The sequence below is a fragment of the Vidua macroura genome, chromosome 10, assembly GCF_024509145.1.
Source record: "Vidua macroura isolate BioBank_ID:100142 chromosome 10, ASM2450914v1, whole genome shotgun sequence".
Taxonomy (NCBI): domain Eukaryota; kingdom Metazoa; phylum Chordata; class Aves; order Passeriformes; family Viduidae; genus Vidua; species Vidua macroura.
The window spans coordinates 16,219,283-16,236,192 of NC_071580.1; the positions used below are offsets into that span (position 1 = coordinate 16,219,283).

Consider the following 16,910-nt stretch of genomic DNA (forward strand, 5'->3'; position numbering starts at 1 on the left):
TGGGATCAACTCTAACCCAAACTGGGAGTGTTGAGGTTAGAGAGAGCAACTTGTAGGTCAGTTGTGTCTTCAAGGTGAATGGAGGAAGGTGGTGAACAAGGGTTGTTCTGCTTTTCTTAGAGACTTACGGTGATGTAACTTCACCTTTGGAGAATTTTTTATTTTGGTTTGCATCCTTGTGAGAAAGATTTTTTTAGTGGACCCTAAAATTCTAAAAGATTGTAATAACAAGTCTAACACGCTTTTAACAGAGCAGTCAGAAAGTGAGCAAAGTGCACAGAGATGTGTCTGAGGAGAGAAGGGTTGGGGGAAAAGAGCCATAAAAGCAGTTGATGGCAGAGGCAAAAAAAAAAAAAACCCAACACCAAAAAAAAAAAAAAAAAAACCAAAAACCAAAAAAACACCCCCCAAAAAAACACCCAAAAAAACCAAGAGCCTATGACAATCACCTGAAAAGATAAATGAGCAGTGTTTCATTCCTTACTGTATTAAGGGTGCATGTTGAGTCTTAACTTCTACTTGTACTCATTTTTGCAGCTAGCAGAGAATCTATATGTGAAGAGGTAAAGGTGGCTTCAAGAGAAACCAGTCTTCTTTTTTTTTTGGATCCTTGCAGTTGCTTTCCTGGGATGCCATTTCACCAAGAGAGCATTACAAAGCACAAGTTTTGATTATCTCCCAGTCCTTACCGATCTGCTCTGCTAGGTTCAAGAGAGACACTGTGAGAACTAATTGTCTCAAATACTTTAGGCCTCATGAGATTACTCTGTGCTAAATTAATCTATCAACCACTTACTAGGGCAGATAAAAGTTAGAAATGTTGATCCTTATCTGTTCTATCATACTCCTTTCCCTTCTCTATATCAAATAATCATGTTGTCTCCAAGAGAATGGATATGGATATATATATGCATAAATATATATGTGTGTATATATATTCTGAGGTGTATCATCAGGATGGGGGATGGTTAAGGGATACGGCAGAAATGAAATTTAGGATTTGGACATGGATGCTAGAAAAGCAACCTCAATTTTGTTCTTGTTTATTGAATCTGAATTTCCTGTATAGAGAGACAGTGGTGTAGTGTGATAGCTATAGGTATTTATTTATTTATTTATTTACTTATTTATTTACAGGGAATTAAATGCCTTGGTTTGAACTCCTTTGCAATTAGTTACAAAGTCTGAATTCTCAGTCACTCATGGTCAAGGCAGGGGGAGTGTTTAAATAGAAACAGTAAGGGTGTGTTCTTCTCTTTGGTGTGCACACTTATGTACCTCACAGAGAAGCACAGTACTTCAGAGTTTTGGAACTCAAAGAGCAAGAAAACAATTCCAAGATGTGGTCTGGCATGATGCAAACTAACTTTAAAAAATAGTTTTCAGAATATGCTGAAAGCATGTTATTGCTTGTTATTTCTGCTGGGCAAAGGACATGAATCTATATATAAAGTTTGAAAACACTTCTGGGACATTTACTGAATCCCCTTGATAACCAGATAAGAACTACCAGATTTTATTTTATCTGCAAAACCAGCTATTATTGAAGAGAATGTTCCCAGGATGAATGGAGCACATTTAAATATGCTGTCTGCCCACAAGCTGTGGCTAGGACATGGTATGAACTGAATGAAACTGTTCAGGGAAGTTGATTGGTCATTAGGAAAAGGTTCTTCACTGACAGGGTGGTCAGTCACTGGAACATGCTCCCCAGGGAAGTGCCCAGAACACCAAGTCTGTCAGAGTTCAAGGAGATATTGGACAATGCCCTTTGTCATATGGTTGGGTTTTGGGTAGTCCTGTGAGGAGCACGGCCTTGGCCTTGATCATATGTATAAGTATCTTCCAACTCAAGAAATTCTATGATTATAGGACTCTCTCCTGCTTCTACTCTCAAATCCATGTTCCCTGGCATGACACAATACAGGTCAGATGGTAGTTCTTCTCCATCAAGAGATCGTTCCACTTACATGTGCACATCAGTGGAACACCTGCCAAGAGAAAGAACGGGGCAGAGCAAATAAAAGTTAATATTTAATATTAATAACCTTGCCTACTATGTGCAAATTGTTTAAAAAGTAGCACATTTATTCTGTGCACAAACATGCTTTTCCGTGCTTATGAAGGGACAGGGAGAGGAGGTTTAGGAGCTATCCTCCTGCCACAGGACCTTTCAGCTGTGGATATATGGGGATGGTGCCCTCTTCTCCCAAAACACACTTTGTCATTAACGACAGCCACCATATCTGATCTTAATAGGCCTTGGGGCTGCAATTCTATCCCACAGCTCCATGGTGTGGGCTGGGGGAGCAATTTCCTGTCCTACTTGTTGGAGGATAGAAATACACTTGGTTCGTACTGATCTTTATCTCTGGGTATTTGTAACAGATTTATTTTCAATACAAATATCTGGGTTTGTCATGATGAGCTATGGTGTGGAGGAAAGAATGAGGTGATGATACAGGTTATTGTTACAGCATGGCTTTTTCTCATTCCTTACCAGCTAGACTCTGCTCTTGCATTAGAAATTGTCATCTTGTGTTTGGCAAACACCTGTAAACAATTCTGTGCTTTATGGTGTTTTCTACAGGATGATATGGAAGGGTGGTTTGTGCTGCTGCTTGTTGTCCTTTCTGGGTGCTCCATGTGTTTCAGCTGTTTCAGGGGGATTTTTCACCTTTTGACCAAGCAACCGCTCCTCTCAAGTAATTGGCCACAATCAATGCAGCCACAAACTTTGTGGTGCAGATGCATTAGAAAAGCCTCCAACTTATTTATCCCGTGTTCGGACCTACAATCCAAACAAGAGCGTACTTTTGTATTTCATTTTAACCTGAAGAGTAGATGAGAGCACTATTGTGGCGCTTTCACCTCCGACCAGCTGCAATCATTCTGCTCGGGTAGGGCAGTGCCAGCTCAGGGCGGTTACAGACCCGCTTCCCTCCCAGGCTGTCCAGGGTCACCCATCGTAAGTGGCACCAGGGAACACCAAAAGCACCCCCAAACCCCCACCCGCCCCCCGAGGGCACAGCCCGCAACCCGCCGGGCGCTGTCCCGCAGAGGGCAGCATTGAGCAGCGGATGCGGCCGCAGCGCTCCCGCACTTGTTCCCGGGGCCCGGGGCAGAGTTGCGGGCGCGGCACGTCCAGCCCCGGCACGGCCGCTCCCGCTGCACGCTCGGTTTAATTTAGCACGGAGCGACGCGGGGAGACAAGGGACCCGCCGCACGACCGGTGGCGGGAGCGCTGCTGGGGCCCGGCCTCGCCCGCCATGGAGGCAGCGCCGTGCCGAGTCTCCCCTCCCGCCAGGCCCCCGCTGGGGACCGGCCCCGCTGGCAGCGCCGGGGCCGCGTCTGAGCCCGAGGAGCGGAACGAGCCCCGAGCGGGGCGGGCGCGGCCCCACGGCCGCAGGCACAGCGCCATCCGCTCCGCTCCGCTCTGCTCCCCTCCCCTCCCCACGAGGCCGGCGGCACCGGCTGCGGGTAGGCGGGAGCATCTCCCCGCCCGGCCGGGCCCAGCAACCGCCACACTGCAGAGGCCGCCGGCGGCGGGTATAAAAAACACGGCGCTGAATGGCGTCTACGCCTCTTTACTACGCGCCGCGCCCCAGCCCGGCCGGGCGCCGCCGCAGCCGTGACGGACGGGCGGCGGCACCAATGGGGGCGCGGCGGCGGCGGCCCCGCGGCCGCGCTGAATGAGGGCAGGGCGGAGGGCGGAGCGGCGGCGCTGGCCGGGAGCCCGGCGGCGGCTCCGGGGATGGTCCACGCACTGGCGCCGTCACGTGTTGTTCTCCTTGGAGTGAGCCTGAGCCGCGGCGGCGGGCGGAGGGGGCTGGACTGGCGAGCGCGGCCCCCGCCGCCTGTTTTGGTGCGGGGCGCCGGGAAACTCCGAGGAGAGGCCGGCGGAGAAGGAGCCGCCGCGGCGGTGCCCGCTCCCCCGGCGGGCTGGGGCACGGGAGGGGGCCGCGCCGCCGGCCGCTGAGGCGCTGCCGCCTGGAATGAAGAGGAGGAGGAAGAGAGGATGTTCCTTCGGCACTCGGGCTTGCCTCCCCTCCCGCCGCTGCCGGGCTGCGCCGCGTGTGGAAATGGCACTTTCTCCGCCTAACGAGATGGGACTGAATGGGGTCGCCAGCCTCCTCCGCACACTCGAGCGGGAGCAGCAGCCTCGGCGCTGATATTTGGGGAAGAGGGGTTGTCTTGTGGGCGGCATTTTTTTTTTTTTAATTTTCTATTTTTTGGGAGGAGAGCGAGAGAGGGGAGAGCAGCGTGTATTTTTGGGTGCAAACCCCGGACTTTGCAAAACAATCTCCGCCCCCGAGAGGACATTTAATCTGCAACAGAGATCGCTGCTCGCGGAGGCAAACTTGAGCCGGGGAAGGGGTGCAGGGAGCGGAGGAAAGGGACCCCCGCCCCGCTACCGGCCCCGCCGGAGCCCGACCCCTGCAAGGGAAGATGCGTTTTTCATTCCCGGCTGCTCATTCTGGGACGAGACTTTCGTCTGGACTGATCGGGACTGGACTTTTTAAGGACGAGCTTACGCGTCTAAGCGCGATTTGGGCATAAACAGCAACACAAACTCTGATTTGGTGCTGGAAGCTGCCTCTGCCACTGAACAGCTGCTCTCACCCTGCTTCTGTCCCTCCCCCGTCCCGTTCTCAGAAGAGGATCCTGAGCTATTTTGCCTTTTTTTTCTTTTTTTTTTTCTTTTTTCCTTTTTAAAAAAAATTGTTGTTGCATGAATTTTATTTTAGGTGGTTGCTTTTCCTGGCTAGCTTGGCTGTTTTGGGGTCTTGCAGACTGCAAGCTGCGGTAACAGCTCCACCACCTCTCATCATGGCCAGCCCCACGGATAATAATGAGGGCTTCTTCTCAGATGTCAGAAAGGTGGGTTACTTGCGCAAACCCAAGAGCATGCATAAACGATTTTTCGTGCTGAGGGCAGCCAGTGAGTCTGGACCCGCCCGGCTGGAGTATTATGAGAATGAGAAGAAATGGAGACACAAGTCAGGGGCCCCCAAGCGCTCTATCCCACTAGAAAGCTGCTTCAACATCAACAAACGGGCTGACTCCAAGAACAAGCACCTGGTGGCCCTCTACACCAAGGACGAGCACTTTGCCATTGCAGCTGACAGTGAACCTGAGCAGGAGAGCTGGTACCAAGCACTGCTGCAGTTGCACAACAGGGCCAAGGGCCACCATCACCTCCATCACCATCACCACCACCACCACAGTGATGTCACTTTTGGAGGCAGCAGCACAGGACTGGGGGAAGCAGGTGAGGACAGCTATGGTGAGGTAGCCCCTGGCCCAGCTTTTAAGGAAGTTTGGCAGGTAATTCTGAAGCCTAAGGGCCTAGGCCAGACAAAGAACCTGATTGGCATCTACCGCCTGTGCCTGACTAACAAGACCATCAGCTTTGTAAAGCTGAATTCAGATGCGGCTGCTGTGGTGCTGCAGCTGCTCAATATCCGCCGCTGTGGTCACTCTGAGAACTTCTTCTTCATTGAGGTGGGACGCTCAGCTGTCACTGGACCTGGTGAGTTCTGGATGCAAGTGGATGATTCTGTGGTGGCACAGAACATGCATGAAACTATCCTGGAGGCCATGCGAGCCATGAGTGAGGAATTCCGGCCCCGTAGCAAGAGCCAGTCCTCCTCAAACTGTTCCAACCCAATCTCTGTGCCCCTTCGCAGGCACCATGTCAACAACCCCCCACCAAGCCAAGTGGGGCTCAGTCGGCGGTCCAGGACTGAGAGCGTCACGGCCACTTCTCCTGCCGGTGGTGGAGGTACAGGTGGCAAACCCAGCTCTTTCCGGGTTCGAGCATCGAGTGATGGGGAAGGCACAATGTCAAGACCTGCCTCTGTGGATGGTAGCCCAGTTAGTCCCAGTGCTAACCGGACTCATTCACACAGACACCGTGGTAACTCCAGGCTCCATCCTCCACTCAACCACAGCCGGTCCATCCCAATGCCTTCCTCGCGCTGCTCTCCTTCAGCCACCAGTCCAGTCAGCCTGTCATCCAGCAGCACTAGTGGCCACGGCTCCACCTCAGACTGCCTGTTCCCACGAAGGTCTAGTGCTTCAGTTTCTGGCTCTCCTAGTGATGGTGGATTTATTTCTTCCGATGAGTATGGTTCAAGCCCGTGTGACTTTCGCAGCTCATTTCGCAGTGTAACCCCTGATTCATTGGGACACACCCCCCCTGCCCGGGGTGATGAAGACCTCAACTACATCTGCATGGGAGGGAAGGCCACCTCTTCTTGCTGCAGCCTGGCAGCGCCCAATGGCCACTTCATCCCACGCACCTGCCACCCTCAGCAGCAGCCCCGCTATCCTAGTACACCCTGCTGTCCTCGAGGTGGTAGTGAGGAGGTTGCTGACTTGGAGAAGGCATTCAGAAAGCGGACTCACTCTGCAGGTACTTCACCCACCATCTCCCACCAGAAAACACCCTCACAGTCTTCAGTGGCCTCCATTGAGGAATACACGGAGATGCTGCCTTCTTACCCCTGTGGCAGCAGCAGGCTGCCCTCCTACCGCCACTCAGCCTTTGTGCCCACTCACTCCTACCCAGAGGAGTGCCTGGAGATGCACCACATGGACAGTGGCCATCATCGGACCAACTCTGCCCCGCACACGGATGATGGCTACATGCCCATGTCGCCCGGTGTAGCCCCTGTGCCCAGTGGTGGGGGGCCCCCCAAGGGTGGTGACTATATGCCCATGAGTCCTAAGAGTGTGTCGGCCCCACAGCAGATCATCAACCCTGGCAGGGGTGGCCGCCACCCTCCAGCCACAGTGGACTCTAATGGCTACATGATGATGTCCCCCAGTGGCAGCTACTCCCCCGACAGCAGCTCTGCGGGCTACGGCAAGATCTGGACAAATGGTGCCGGCCACCACCCAAAACTCTCAGTGGAGAGCAACGAAGGGAAGCTCCCCTGCGGCGGCAGCGACTATATCAACATGTCCCCAGCCAGCGGCTCCACCACCAGCACTCCGCCCGACTGCTACTTCGGGGCTGCGGGGCAGCCGGGGGTCGAGGAGGCGGCCACCGTAGCGCACCACAAACCCATCTACTCCTACTTCTCGCTGCCACGCTCCTTCAAGCACGTGCACCGGCGGGGCGGCAGCAGGCCGGCGGGGACAGCCGAGGAGGGCAGCCCGCAGCCCCGCATCGCGCTCGGCTCCAGCCGCCTCCTTTACGCGGCCGAGGACTCGTCCTCCTCCACCAGCAGCGACAGCCTGGGCGGCGGCGGCGGCCCCGAGGGCGGCCCCCCGCCCCAAGCGCAGACCCCGCGCAAGGTGGACACGGCCGTGCAGACCAAGGGCCGCCTGGCGCGCCCCACGCGGCTGTCGCTGGGTGGCCCTAAGGCCAGCACCCTGCCGCGGGCCCGGGAGCAGCCCCCGGTGCTGCTGCCCCCCGAGCCCAAGAGCCCCGGCGAGTACGTTAACATCGAGTTCATCGCCGGCGAAAAGCCGCCCTTCCCCTCGGCTGCCCTGAGCATGGCCCTGCCGCCGCCGGGCAGCGAGGTCGCCGAGGAGTACATGAACATGGAGCCGGGCCCGCCGCGGGCCCCCTGCCCGCCCGGCTTCGCCACCGCGCGGGCGGCCCGGCTCGGCCGGGACTACGTGGCGATGCAGCGGGGGGGCGCCGCGGCCGGCGGGGGCTCCTGCTCGGACTACGCGGACAGCCCGTCCCCCGGCTCGCCCGCCCACCTGATCAGCTACGCCGAGGTGCGGGGGGGCCGCGCCGGCCCCGAAAAGCCCCCGCCGGCGGCCGCCACCGCTGCGTCCCCGGAGCTGCCGCGGCCGCCGGCCGAGCTATCGGCGGCGCCGCTGCGCTCCTCCTCCCTGCTGGGGGGCCTGGGCGCGGGCAGCGCCTTCACCCGCGTCAGCCTGAGCCCCGGCCGCAACCAGAGCGCCAAGGTGATCCGCGCCGACCCGCAGGGTGGCCGGCGGCGGCACAGCTCCGAGACCTTCTCCTCTACGCCGAGCGCGGCCCGCGGAGCGGCGGGCGGGCTCGGGGCACCCTTCCCGTGCGGCGGCGCGGGGGGCGCCGAGGAGGTGAAGCGGCACAGCTCGGCCTCCTTCGAGAACGTGTGGCTGCGGCCCGGCGCGGGGGAGGCGGCCGCCCGCCGGGACCCGGGGGTCGCGCCCGCCCTGGAGAACGGACTCAACTACATCGACCTGGACTTGGTGAGGGACTGCGGCCACCGCCGCCACCACCACCCGCACGCCCCCGCCGAGGCGAAGCAGCCGCTGCCGCCGAAGCCCCCGGGCCAGCAGCGCGGGAGTGGCCACTGTGGCGAGGATCTGAGCGCGTACGCCAGCATCAGCTTCCAGAAGCGGGAGGAGATGTAGGAGCTGGGCACCCGCCGGGGAAGGTGAGCCGGGACGGGGCGGGACGGGGCGCGGCTCCGCTCGGGGAGTGGAACGACCGCGGGGAGGGGGCTGGGGCCGAGTCTGCTCGTGGCGGTGCCTTCCCGCGGGCTGGGGGCATCGTCCCCCGGGGCACCCACGGCTTGGGTTGGTTTCGTTGAGCCTTTTGGCCTCACCGCAGCATGTTTTAGTGGCAGAAGCGTCCAGGAGTGCCGCATCCCTGCGTGTGTCCTGCCGCTGGCCCGCACCTGCACGGGCTGGGGAGTGCTTCCAAAGCAGCTTTGGACGCTCCTGTTCAGCCGGGGATACAATACTGTGCTTACCGTGTTGCCACGTTTTTTTACTTTTTGGAATTAGCAGTGCTTCAAAAGTGAGTGGGTGAGGGGTGTGCAATCGAGTCACTCCTAGTATTGGGCTGGAAACAGGAAACTCGCAGTGTAATCCTGGTTTGGTCAGTGATCATTAAGCCTGTGACCAAGAGTAGAGCAGTCAACCGTGCTAACACGTGTGGACTAAGGACATTTACCTCACAGGGTTGTGACCAGTGTTAATTGAATGTTTTTGGGAGGAGCTGTGAGTTTGAAAACAGACTTCAAAGCCTTTAGAGCATTGTATCTCTCTCTTGTGTTTCAGTTGATACTGTGTGGCTGTCCCTCACCTGCCACGGTGTTACAAACAGCTCAAGAAATGAGCCCTATGAACTGTGTTTTTGGCATTGACTAATGTGTTCTGCTTCTTCCTGAAGCTTTTAATTTTTAATTAGGGAAAAACTTCTGCCAGGCTGTTGCACATTGATTACAGACATGTAAGATGAGTAGGAGCCTTGTTGGAAGCAGTGTGATGTTTCTGTTGAGTGGGAACTTCATGCAGCACAGAACAATGTATCTTGTTAAGAGCTCATAAAGTACAGTGCACCTGTGTAAGTCCTTTCATGAAGGTGAAGTTTTGTTTTGGTGCAGGCAAGTACTGGCAGATAGTTATCCAGTAAATTTTGTCACTCGATTTTAACAGTTTCCTACATACCTGAGCAGCAGCAATCACAGTAGTTTAAGCAGTTACTATGAATATATGCAATGACATTAGGGGGTGAATCTCACACCACTGTTTACATCATCTCAGTATTTGTGTTGCCTGTTGGCTGTGTGGAAAGGTGTTGAGGGCTGGTGTTGGTGTGATGCCTGGGATCACATGTTTTTCATGTTTAGATGTTTTGCATCCTTATAACCTGAACAAAAGTAAAACAGTCTCTTCACATTTGCTGCTTGGCATTGCTGCTGTTGCCCCTTAGAGCAAAGCAATATTAAGTCTTAGTTTTATGTGACCTACGAATACTAGGTTAATTTGAAAGTTCGAGGTAGGACTTAAGATCAGTGCAAATATTGCCAGTCTGGTTCAAGTGGTAACTGGTAGAAAATGATGATTTCTGTGGCTGACAGGACTGTGCTGAGTGTCACCATACATTATTTGTGACTAAATGTACAGAATTTACACAGCCACACCTTTTCTCCGTTCTGGCATGTGCTTGCAAGAGCCCTGGTTTTGCAGATGGCTCTTGTTACCCTGGGAATCCATATCTGCTTAGGACAGCATTGGTGTTGTGAATTCTTCAGGAGGGGACTTTTGCCAGAGGATGCAACATGTTCTGCAGTTAAGTCACTTTGCTGGGAACATCACTGTTCCCTCCCACCTGTGCAGTGCTGAGACTGTAGAGTAAGTGTGAGAGAAGATCTTTGGTCAGTGTGGGGGTAAATGAAGAATATATGAAGGGTATGAGAAGGCAGGTCTGGTGGGGAGCAGTGTCATAACTGCTTACACAGTTTTTTTCCAAATGCACTGCTTTCCTTTTGCGGTGGACAACTTATTTAATTGAACTTTGTGTCATCTTTAATATAAAAGCTGTGACAATGCTCTCCATGGTGGTGTTAGATAGATACCTGCTGTGATTATGCTGTTGAGTGAAAGATTAGGATGTGGAAGACCTGATAAAAGAACTGGCTGAAAAATACTATGCAGATACTTTTAAGGGCAGCATTGTGTGAAATAGAGTGTAATAGAGTAATTGTTATTTGAAGCTGGTTCTTATTTCCCAAAATTTGGATTGGATTGAAGAGGCGCAGCTTCTTCTGGGAGGCAAGGGAAGAATCAGGTTGTAATTATATGGGGACTTTGAGCCATGGCTGTTCCTTCCCCTTCCCACTATAAAGCTTTGTTGATTGCTTGTAGCCTTCTCAGACATTAACCATTGGGATTCTTATTTCCCAGGCTAGATTTCTTGCTATCAACTGAAACTTCTCTTGCAAAATTCAGCCTGACTGGTTAATCTCTTGAGTGTGCTAAGGAAACAAACCTAACAATGTTTCTTTCATACTAAACCATTTTCACAGCTATTTTTTGACATGTGCTTGTACCTTTTTTGCTTTGGAGGTAGAACTTAGGTTTGGCAGGAGACTTGTTCCATGTAGGTTGTACCTTATGCCATTCCTAAGGAAACCTGCCTGGAGCTGAATGATTTATGGGACTGCTTGCACATGCCTGAAAAGTTGTTGAGCACCTTCAGCCAAACCGTTCACCTGAAAACTCCACAGTTCCCCAAAGCTTTGCCTGCCTTTCCCAGGGAGCAGCAGAGTGGGCTGTGCCTCCTTGGCCAGCTTCTCCTGTGCTCCTGGTGGCAGCTGAGGCTGTTCAGGCTGCAACTGAGAGTGGGGATGTTGCAGTTGTGCTTTCTCCTGTTGGTGTCTGAGCAAGTGAAAGATGAAGGAAAAGCTACTTGGTGTGTTTGCAGGTACAGCAGAGAGGAGAAAACATCTGGAGCTGGGAAGGGAAGGGTGAAGCTGCAGGTATCAGAACAAGGGCTGGGGAAGGCTGCACTAAGTACTCTTACCTAGTTACTCTTCTTTACTCCCCCTCTCTTTCATGGGTTATTATTTACACTTTTAATCTCAGAAGTGGCAAAGGGACTATACATGCTTTTTTTTTTTTTTCCTCTCTCCATAGAACAATCTTCCACCCCATCCCAAAGGCCCAAACTATCTGGATAATACTTGTTTTATCAATTCTGGAATTTTCTGTTGTTGTCATCTACAAGACAATGACCCCAAATGTTGGGTATTCATCTCCTAACAGTTAAATGACTGTTGCTGCTTTCATGCAAACTAGCTAACTCCTCCTGTCCTTTTCCCTGCTTCCCTGTCCTTCTCTGCCAGCTGTCTCCAAGTTGTTAGGCATTAGACTCTGATGTATTTTAGTTTCTTTCTAGTGTAATTATTTCTCCTAACATTAAGGATCCTGGCTGAAATAATAATGTTTCCCAAATTTCATTGAAAAACATTTCCCTCTCACCCACAGAATTCCTCTGCACTCTCCAATCCCATTGCCTTCCCTGTCATATATTCTTGGCTGTTTCCAAACAGCTGGCCCTGCCCTAGCTCTCTTCTTTTTTCCTGTTAGAAGTGCTGTAGTTTCAGTGCAGTTCTGTATGCTCTCCTGCCCAAACCTTTACCTCTGCTGTAGAGAACTGGGTACTGTTATGTGTGTCTAGCCTAGCTGGTGACTCTTTGATGCTTGGATTATCTGATGAGTGGCCTTTTATGCTGTAGCTGGAAGTCTGTGTTGCTGCAATTGCCAAGTTGTGCTGGGAAACACCAGCCCATGACATGGAAAAATTGAGGGGAGAGAGCAATGTAGCCCTAAGGCGTTTTGCTCCTGCTTAGAGTTTTGCATGCACAGATGTGGTGGGCTGGTCCTGGCTAGACACCAAGTGTCCACCAGAGCCACTCTATCACTCTCCTCCTCAGCTAGACAGGGGAGAAAAAGATACAACAAAAGGCTCATGAGTCGAGATAAGGGCAGGGGGTGATCACTCATCAGTTACTCTCATGGGCAAAACAGATTCAATGTGGGCAGATTAAATTCATTTATTACCAATCAATTCAGAGTAGGATAATAGGAAATAAAAACTAAATCTTAAAACACTTGTCCCCCACCCCTCCCTTCTTCCCGGGCTTAGCTTTACTCCCCATTTCTCTACCTCTTTTCCACAGCAGCACAGGGGTATGAGAATGGGGATTTTGGCCAGTTCACTGCATATTGTCTTTGCTGCTACTTCCTCTGCAGAGTAGTTTCCTGTATCCACAGTGGTCTCAGATATCCTCACTCCTCTCTCTGGCTGCAGTTGTGTAGGTTTTTTTCCTGTTCCTAAATACATAATCCCAGAGGTACTGCCACTGTCAGTGGCACTGCTTGGCCTTGGCCAGCAGCAGGTGCATCTTGGAGCTGACTGGCAATGCCTCTGTCACATATGGGGGAAGCTTCTGGCAGCTTCTCAGAGGATCCACCCCTGTAGCCCCCCACTATCAAAACTCTGCACACAAACCCAAGACAACAGGTGAGCAGATGTTGTGGATATGCTGTGGATCCTGCTTTTGGGGTTGCTGTGAGAAGGCTCCTCAAATGAGCAGGGATGTTGAAGATGAACTGCAGATAACTTGTGTTCTGAGTATATAGTCAAAAATATTCCAAGAAGTAAACCATTAGATGTTGGCTCTGGAGAAACAGGAAATGCAGTAGCAGGACAGCAGAATGAATTCAGGTATCTTGCTTTGATCTCCAAAGCTTCAAAGCTTCGTTTCCATTTTGTTGATGACTCTGAGAACTCCTGAATGTAAGTGCTAATAACATGGAATAGAATATGTGTAGTGTAAGCAAGTGGTAACTTGGCTCACTCTAGCTTTGATGCTGACTGTTTCACCCACTGCATGGGTGGCTTGGGGTTTTTTGGTGATGTAAGAAAATGGAAAACAGTATAATGGGAATTGAGCACAAGGGCATCTATAGGGTTGTTAGACCTTTTGCCTGTATCCAGTTAAAGCAAAACACTTTAAAAAGGGTAGAACTAGACTTTTGTGTGGTTCTCATGAAAATACACGTGATGGTAAACAGAAAATTACTCATGTCATTCTATACTATACTATACTATACTATACTATACTATACACCTGGGTTTTATTTTTTTTTTGGGACACTGCTTGCTTTTTTAATTTCTTTCTTTCATAGTTTTCAATGGTTGTCTTCTTTTTCTCAAGTTAAAAACTTAAGGTGGAACACAGCAATTTATAAAATCATAGGATATCCTGAGTTGGAAGAGACCCACAAGAGTGCCAAAACAAGACTTGTACAGTTAAATTAAGTTTCTAGGGGTGCGTTGTTTCCCAAACTGAAGAACAGAAGTTTCTGTAGTTTTGGGTCAGTACCAAGGTAAATACCAGCATGTTATGAAAGTTTTTCATGCTTTGTGGGTATTACTGTAGACAAAACAGTGCATTTCTTACTGTATGCACACACCAGTTTTTCCCCATACTTAATTATTTGCCAAAATTGAGCCTGTGTCTCCACGTACTTGCATATTTGCAGTTCTGTTTAACAAGACCACAAGCTTATAATTAATGGGTTTAGATGTTTCTCTTTTGTTTTCCTGGCTTAAAAACTGAAACAGAATGATTTATAAACAAATTAATATGATTATGAGGTACTACCTGGACATCTTTAGCACAAGGTTTTCACATTTAGTTAATGTTTAAACTGGTTTTAGGATATGGTTTATATTTGAAAATGAAACAGGACATTGCAGGGTGAAGATGATGCTGATTTTTAATAGCAACTGTAGGGAGATCATAAATTTTGTTAGATAACACTTGTAAATAGAGAATTACAGCTCATTAATAAAATGCAGCAAGCAGCTGTGGAATGGGAATGTAATTTGACCAATATCTTCATTATGCTGCATTGTTTCAGGACTGCTTTATGATAGCTAAAATTTTATATTCATTAGGACTGCACAATTTTAATGACTTCCTAAATACATGAGTGCAAGTACTTAAAGTAAATGTACTTGAATATTCTTTTGAACAAGTAAGTGTATAATAGCTTGTTTGTGAAGAATGTGAGGGTTTTTTTCCCAGTTTCTTGAAGCTCTGAAAATTAATCTGTTCAGTACTGATTATTACGTGAGTAAAGTCACATAAGATTTAAAAATAATTCTGTTGTCCAGTGATATGGACGAGAAATAGATATTATTTTCCAAAACTAATTTGACTTTAGGTTTAACTTCTGTGCCAAGTTTCAATGAAAACTAATTATTGTGCTTGATTGACAGAGTTATGAAAGAGGCGAGAGGAAAAAGGAGGGGAAAGCTGTTCATGGGACCTGTGCTGTGACCAGGAGAGACTGGGGGTTGCTGGCATGAGATAATGGGGAACCTGAGGTGAAGACTGGAGAGCACTTGTAGAAACTGGTGTGGGAAGGAGGTGGAAATGAGAGAGAAATTATTTAGGGGACAGACAAACTATGGCAGGATGATGTAGATAGAGAGAATTGCAAGGTGTTTGTGATCTGAGGGGAACTGGGATGGTGATATTTGAAAGTTTGAGGAAGAGTGTAGAGAAATGTGGAGAGCCTGGATATCACAAAGAGTTTGTTTAAGAGGTGCTCATTTTGCATGGTACTGCAGTTTACGGAAGGTGTTTCTCCTTCTGTGTTTTTTTTTTTTTAATCTTTATTACAGGGATGAACACTCTGCTTAGGAAGCACATGTAGTCCTTCTTTGTTATTGGATTTTTTTTTTCTAGTATTTGGATATTCTGCTGACCTTAACAGGATGATTTGCTTAGTAAGGCAAGCAGAATTTACCTCCAGCTCTCCTTTCCTGAATTCTTTGTCTTGTAGTATCCCTGTCACAACCACAGATGCAAATCTCAATTAAGGCCAAGATAAATAAGAATGAGTGAATTTTAACATTAAAACTCCTTGATTTTATAAAATACAGTAGAAGGAGGACTATATTCACACAGGTTTTTTTAACTGCATCATTTTCTTCTTTATATTCTACTACTTGGACAGTTATAAATTTGATTAGGGTTCATTAGTTTAATAATTTGTCTTTTGGATTACTAAGTATAGATTCTCTTACTTTTTTAAAATTTAAATAATATATTGTAAAAGAAAACTTCAAATGACAAAGCTATTGTGGCTTGTTACAGCAGATGTGGTTTTCATTTTGCGGTAAGAGCTGCAACACAAATATATTAATACTGACAAATGTGTCTGAATTCTCAACTTGTCAGAATTGTAAGAGCTGGCTTTTGGTCACCTGTACATGATCTGATGTGTTACAGTACCTGTTCATAAAAGTGAGTAGCATTATTCTATTTTTACATAATTCTGGGGCTTTGATAAGTGGTGATTATTATTTTGACTACATGAAATAGAGATAGTTTTAGGAGAGATATTGGTAACTTAAAAAGATTCACAAGTTTAACAGCTTTACTCTCCACTTACAGAAATGATGTGAAATTTAACAAAAGCCAAGGTGTGAACAGATAAAGGAGATTTAAATAAGCCTGGCACTCTTAACTAACTAAAGGATGTCTTGATATATGTCTCTCTGATCATGCTTGACATATCTAGGTCATGTTCTCTGAAGACTATTATTAGAGATTTAACCTTGGGTAATTGTGAAGTGTATTTTGTTCAGAGTAATTTTTGATCAGGCAGATGAGACAGTGGAAGTCTGTGTGTGTTCAAGTGCTTGTAATAATTTGGGAGTCTAGTTGGAAGACCTGGTGTCAGCCACCTGAGCTGGAAGGTGAAATGTACTGTTCCGTGGTGTATCGCAGAAGATTTACCTGTGTGCATTCTGTTAACTGTTGTAAAATTCTATTTTTTTGGAAGCTGGAAATGTGGAAGAAATGACCTGTTAAATTTTCAAATAAGATATGCTTCAGGAGGACGTTGTGCTCTTTACAGCTAATAGAGCTGTTGAAGTGTACTTGCACATTTGAACTCTCTGATGATATGTGTTATATAAGGGAGGAATGTAGAGTCTGGGAACATCTACAACTTTTAATTGACTGTGTTTCTTCTTCTTCTGCCTCAGCCCATCTCCTCCAGCCTGTGTAGGATTTGGACATTTTTAACCACTAGGGCACCTAAGGATTGCACATGCTTTCTTTGAAATACAGAATCTGTGTGAATAGGAAAAATGGGAATTAATTAGCAGCCTTGGTTCCTGTCTCGTTTCAGTGGTCTGGCTTTCAATGTGGTACACAAATATTTTTTAAGACATAACTATAGGGTAAGAACACCATAAGATGGATTTGCCAGTCAATAAAATACTTAACTAGTTTGTGCACTGGAGCCTTCCTTCAGTGGCACAGCTCCCTGAAGGAATAAAGAGCTTGAAGCTGGAGTGGAGGAGACTAAGCCAGTCTGATTGTATGGGTTCCTTCTGCCCTTACTTCACTGAAGTGTGGGATTAAAACCAAACTAAACCAAACGCTCCTATCATCCTCCACACAAGATCCTGCATGTCCGTACATCACCAGTAACATTTGTGTAAATGCTGTGCTGAGAGTTGTGTGTCTTCTCTGAGAGAGTACAAGAACCTCAAGAACTGTACATGGGAGGTAGAAGATTGAGTTTGTTTCTCTTACAGCACGTTTCATCTGGGATCTTCTGTTTATCAGTTTGTAAGT

General features: G+C 48.9%; 1 protein-coding gene across 1 annotated transcript in view; it reads left to right on the plus strand.

Annotated features, from left to right (window-relative positions):
- The first annotated feature begins 3,874 nt into the window (after positions 1 to 3,874).
- IRS1 (insulin receptor substrate 1) overlaps positions 3,875 to 16,910 on the plus strand; it is a 48,634-nt gene continuing 35,598 nt past the window's right edge. The window contains exon 1 of the mRNA XM_053986470.1: positions 3,875 to 8,387. Within this exon, the coding sequence (XP_053842445.1) occupies positions 4,831 to 8,364 (3,534 nt within the window). The 5' untranslated portion in view covers positions 3,875 to 4,830 and the 3' untranslated portion in view covers positions 8,365 to 8,387. The remainder of the gene's footprint in view (positions 8,388 to 16,910) is intronic.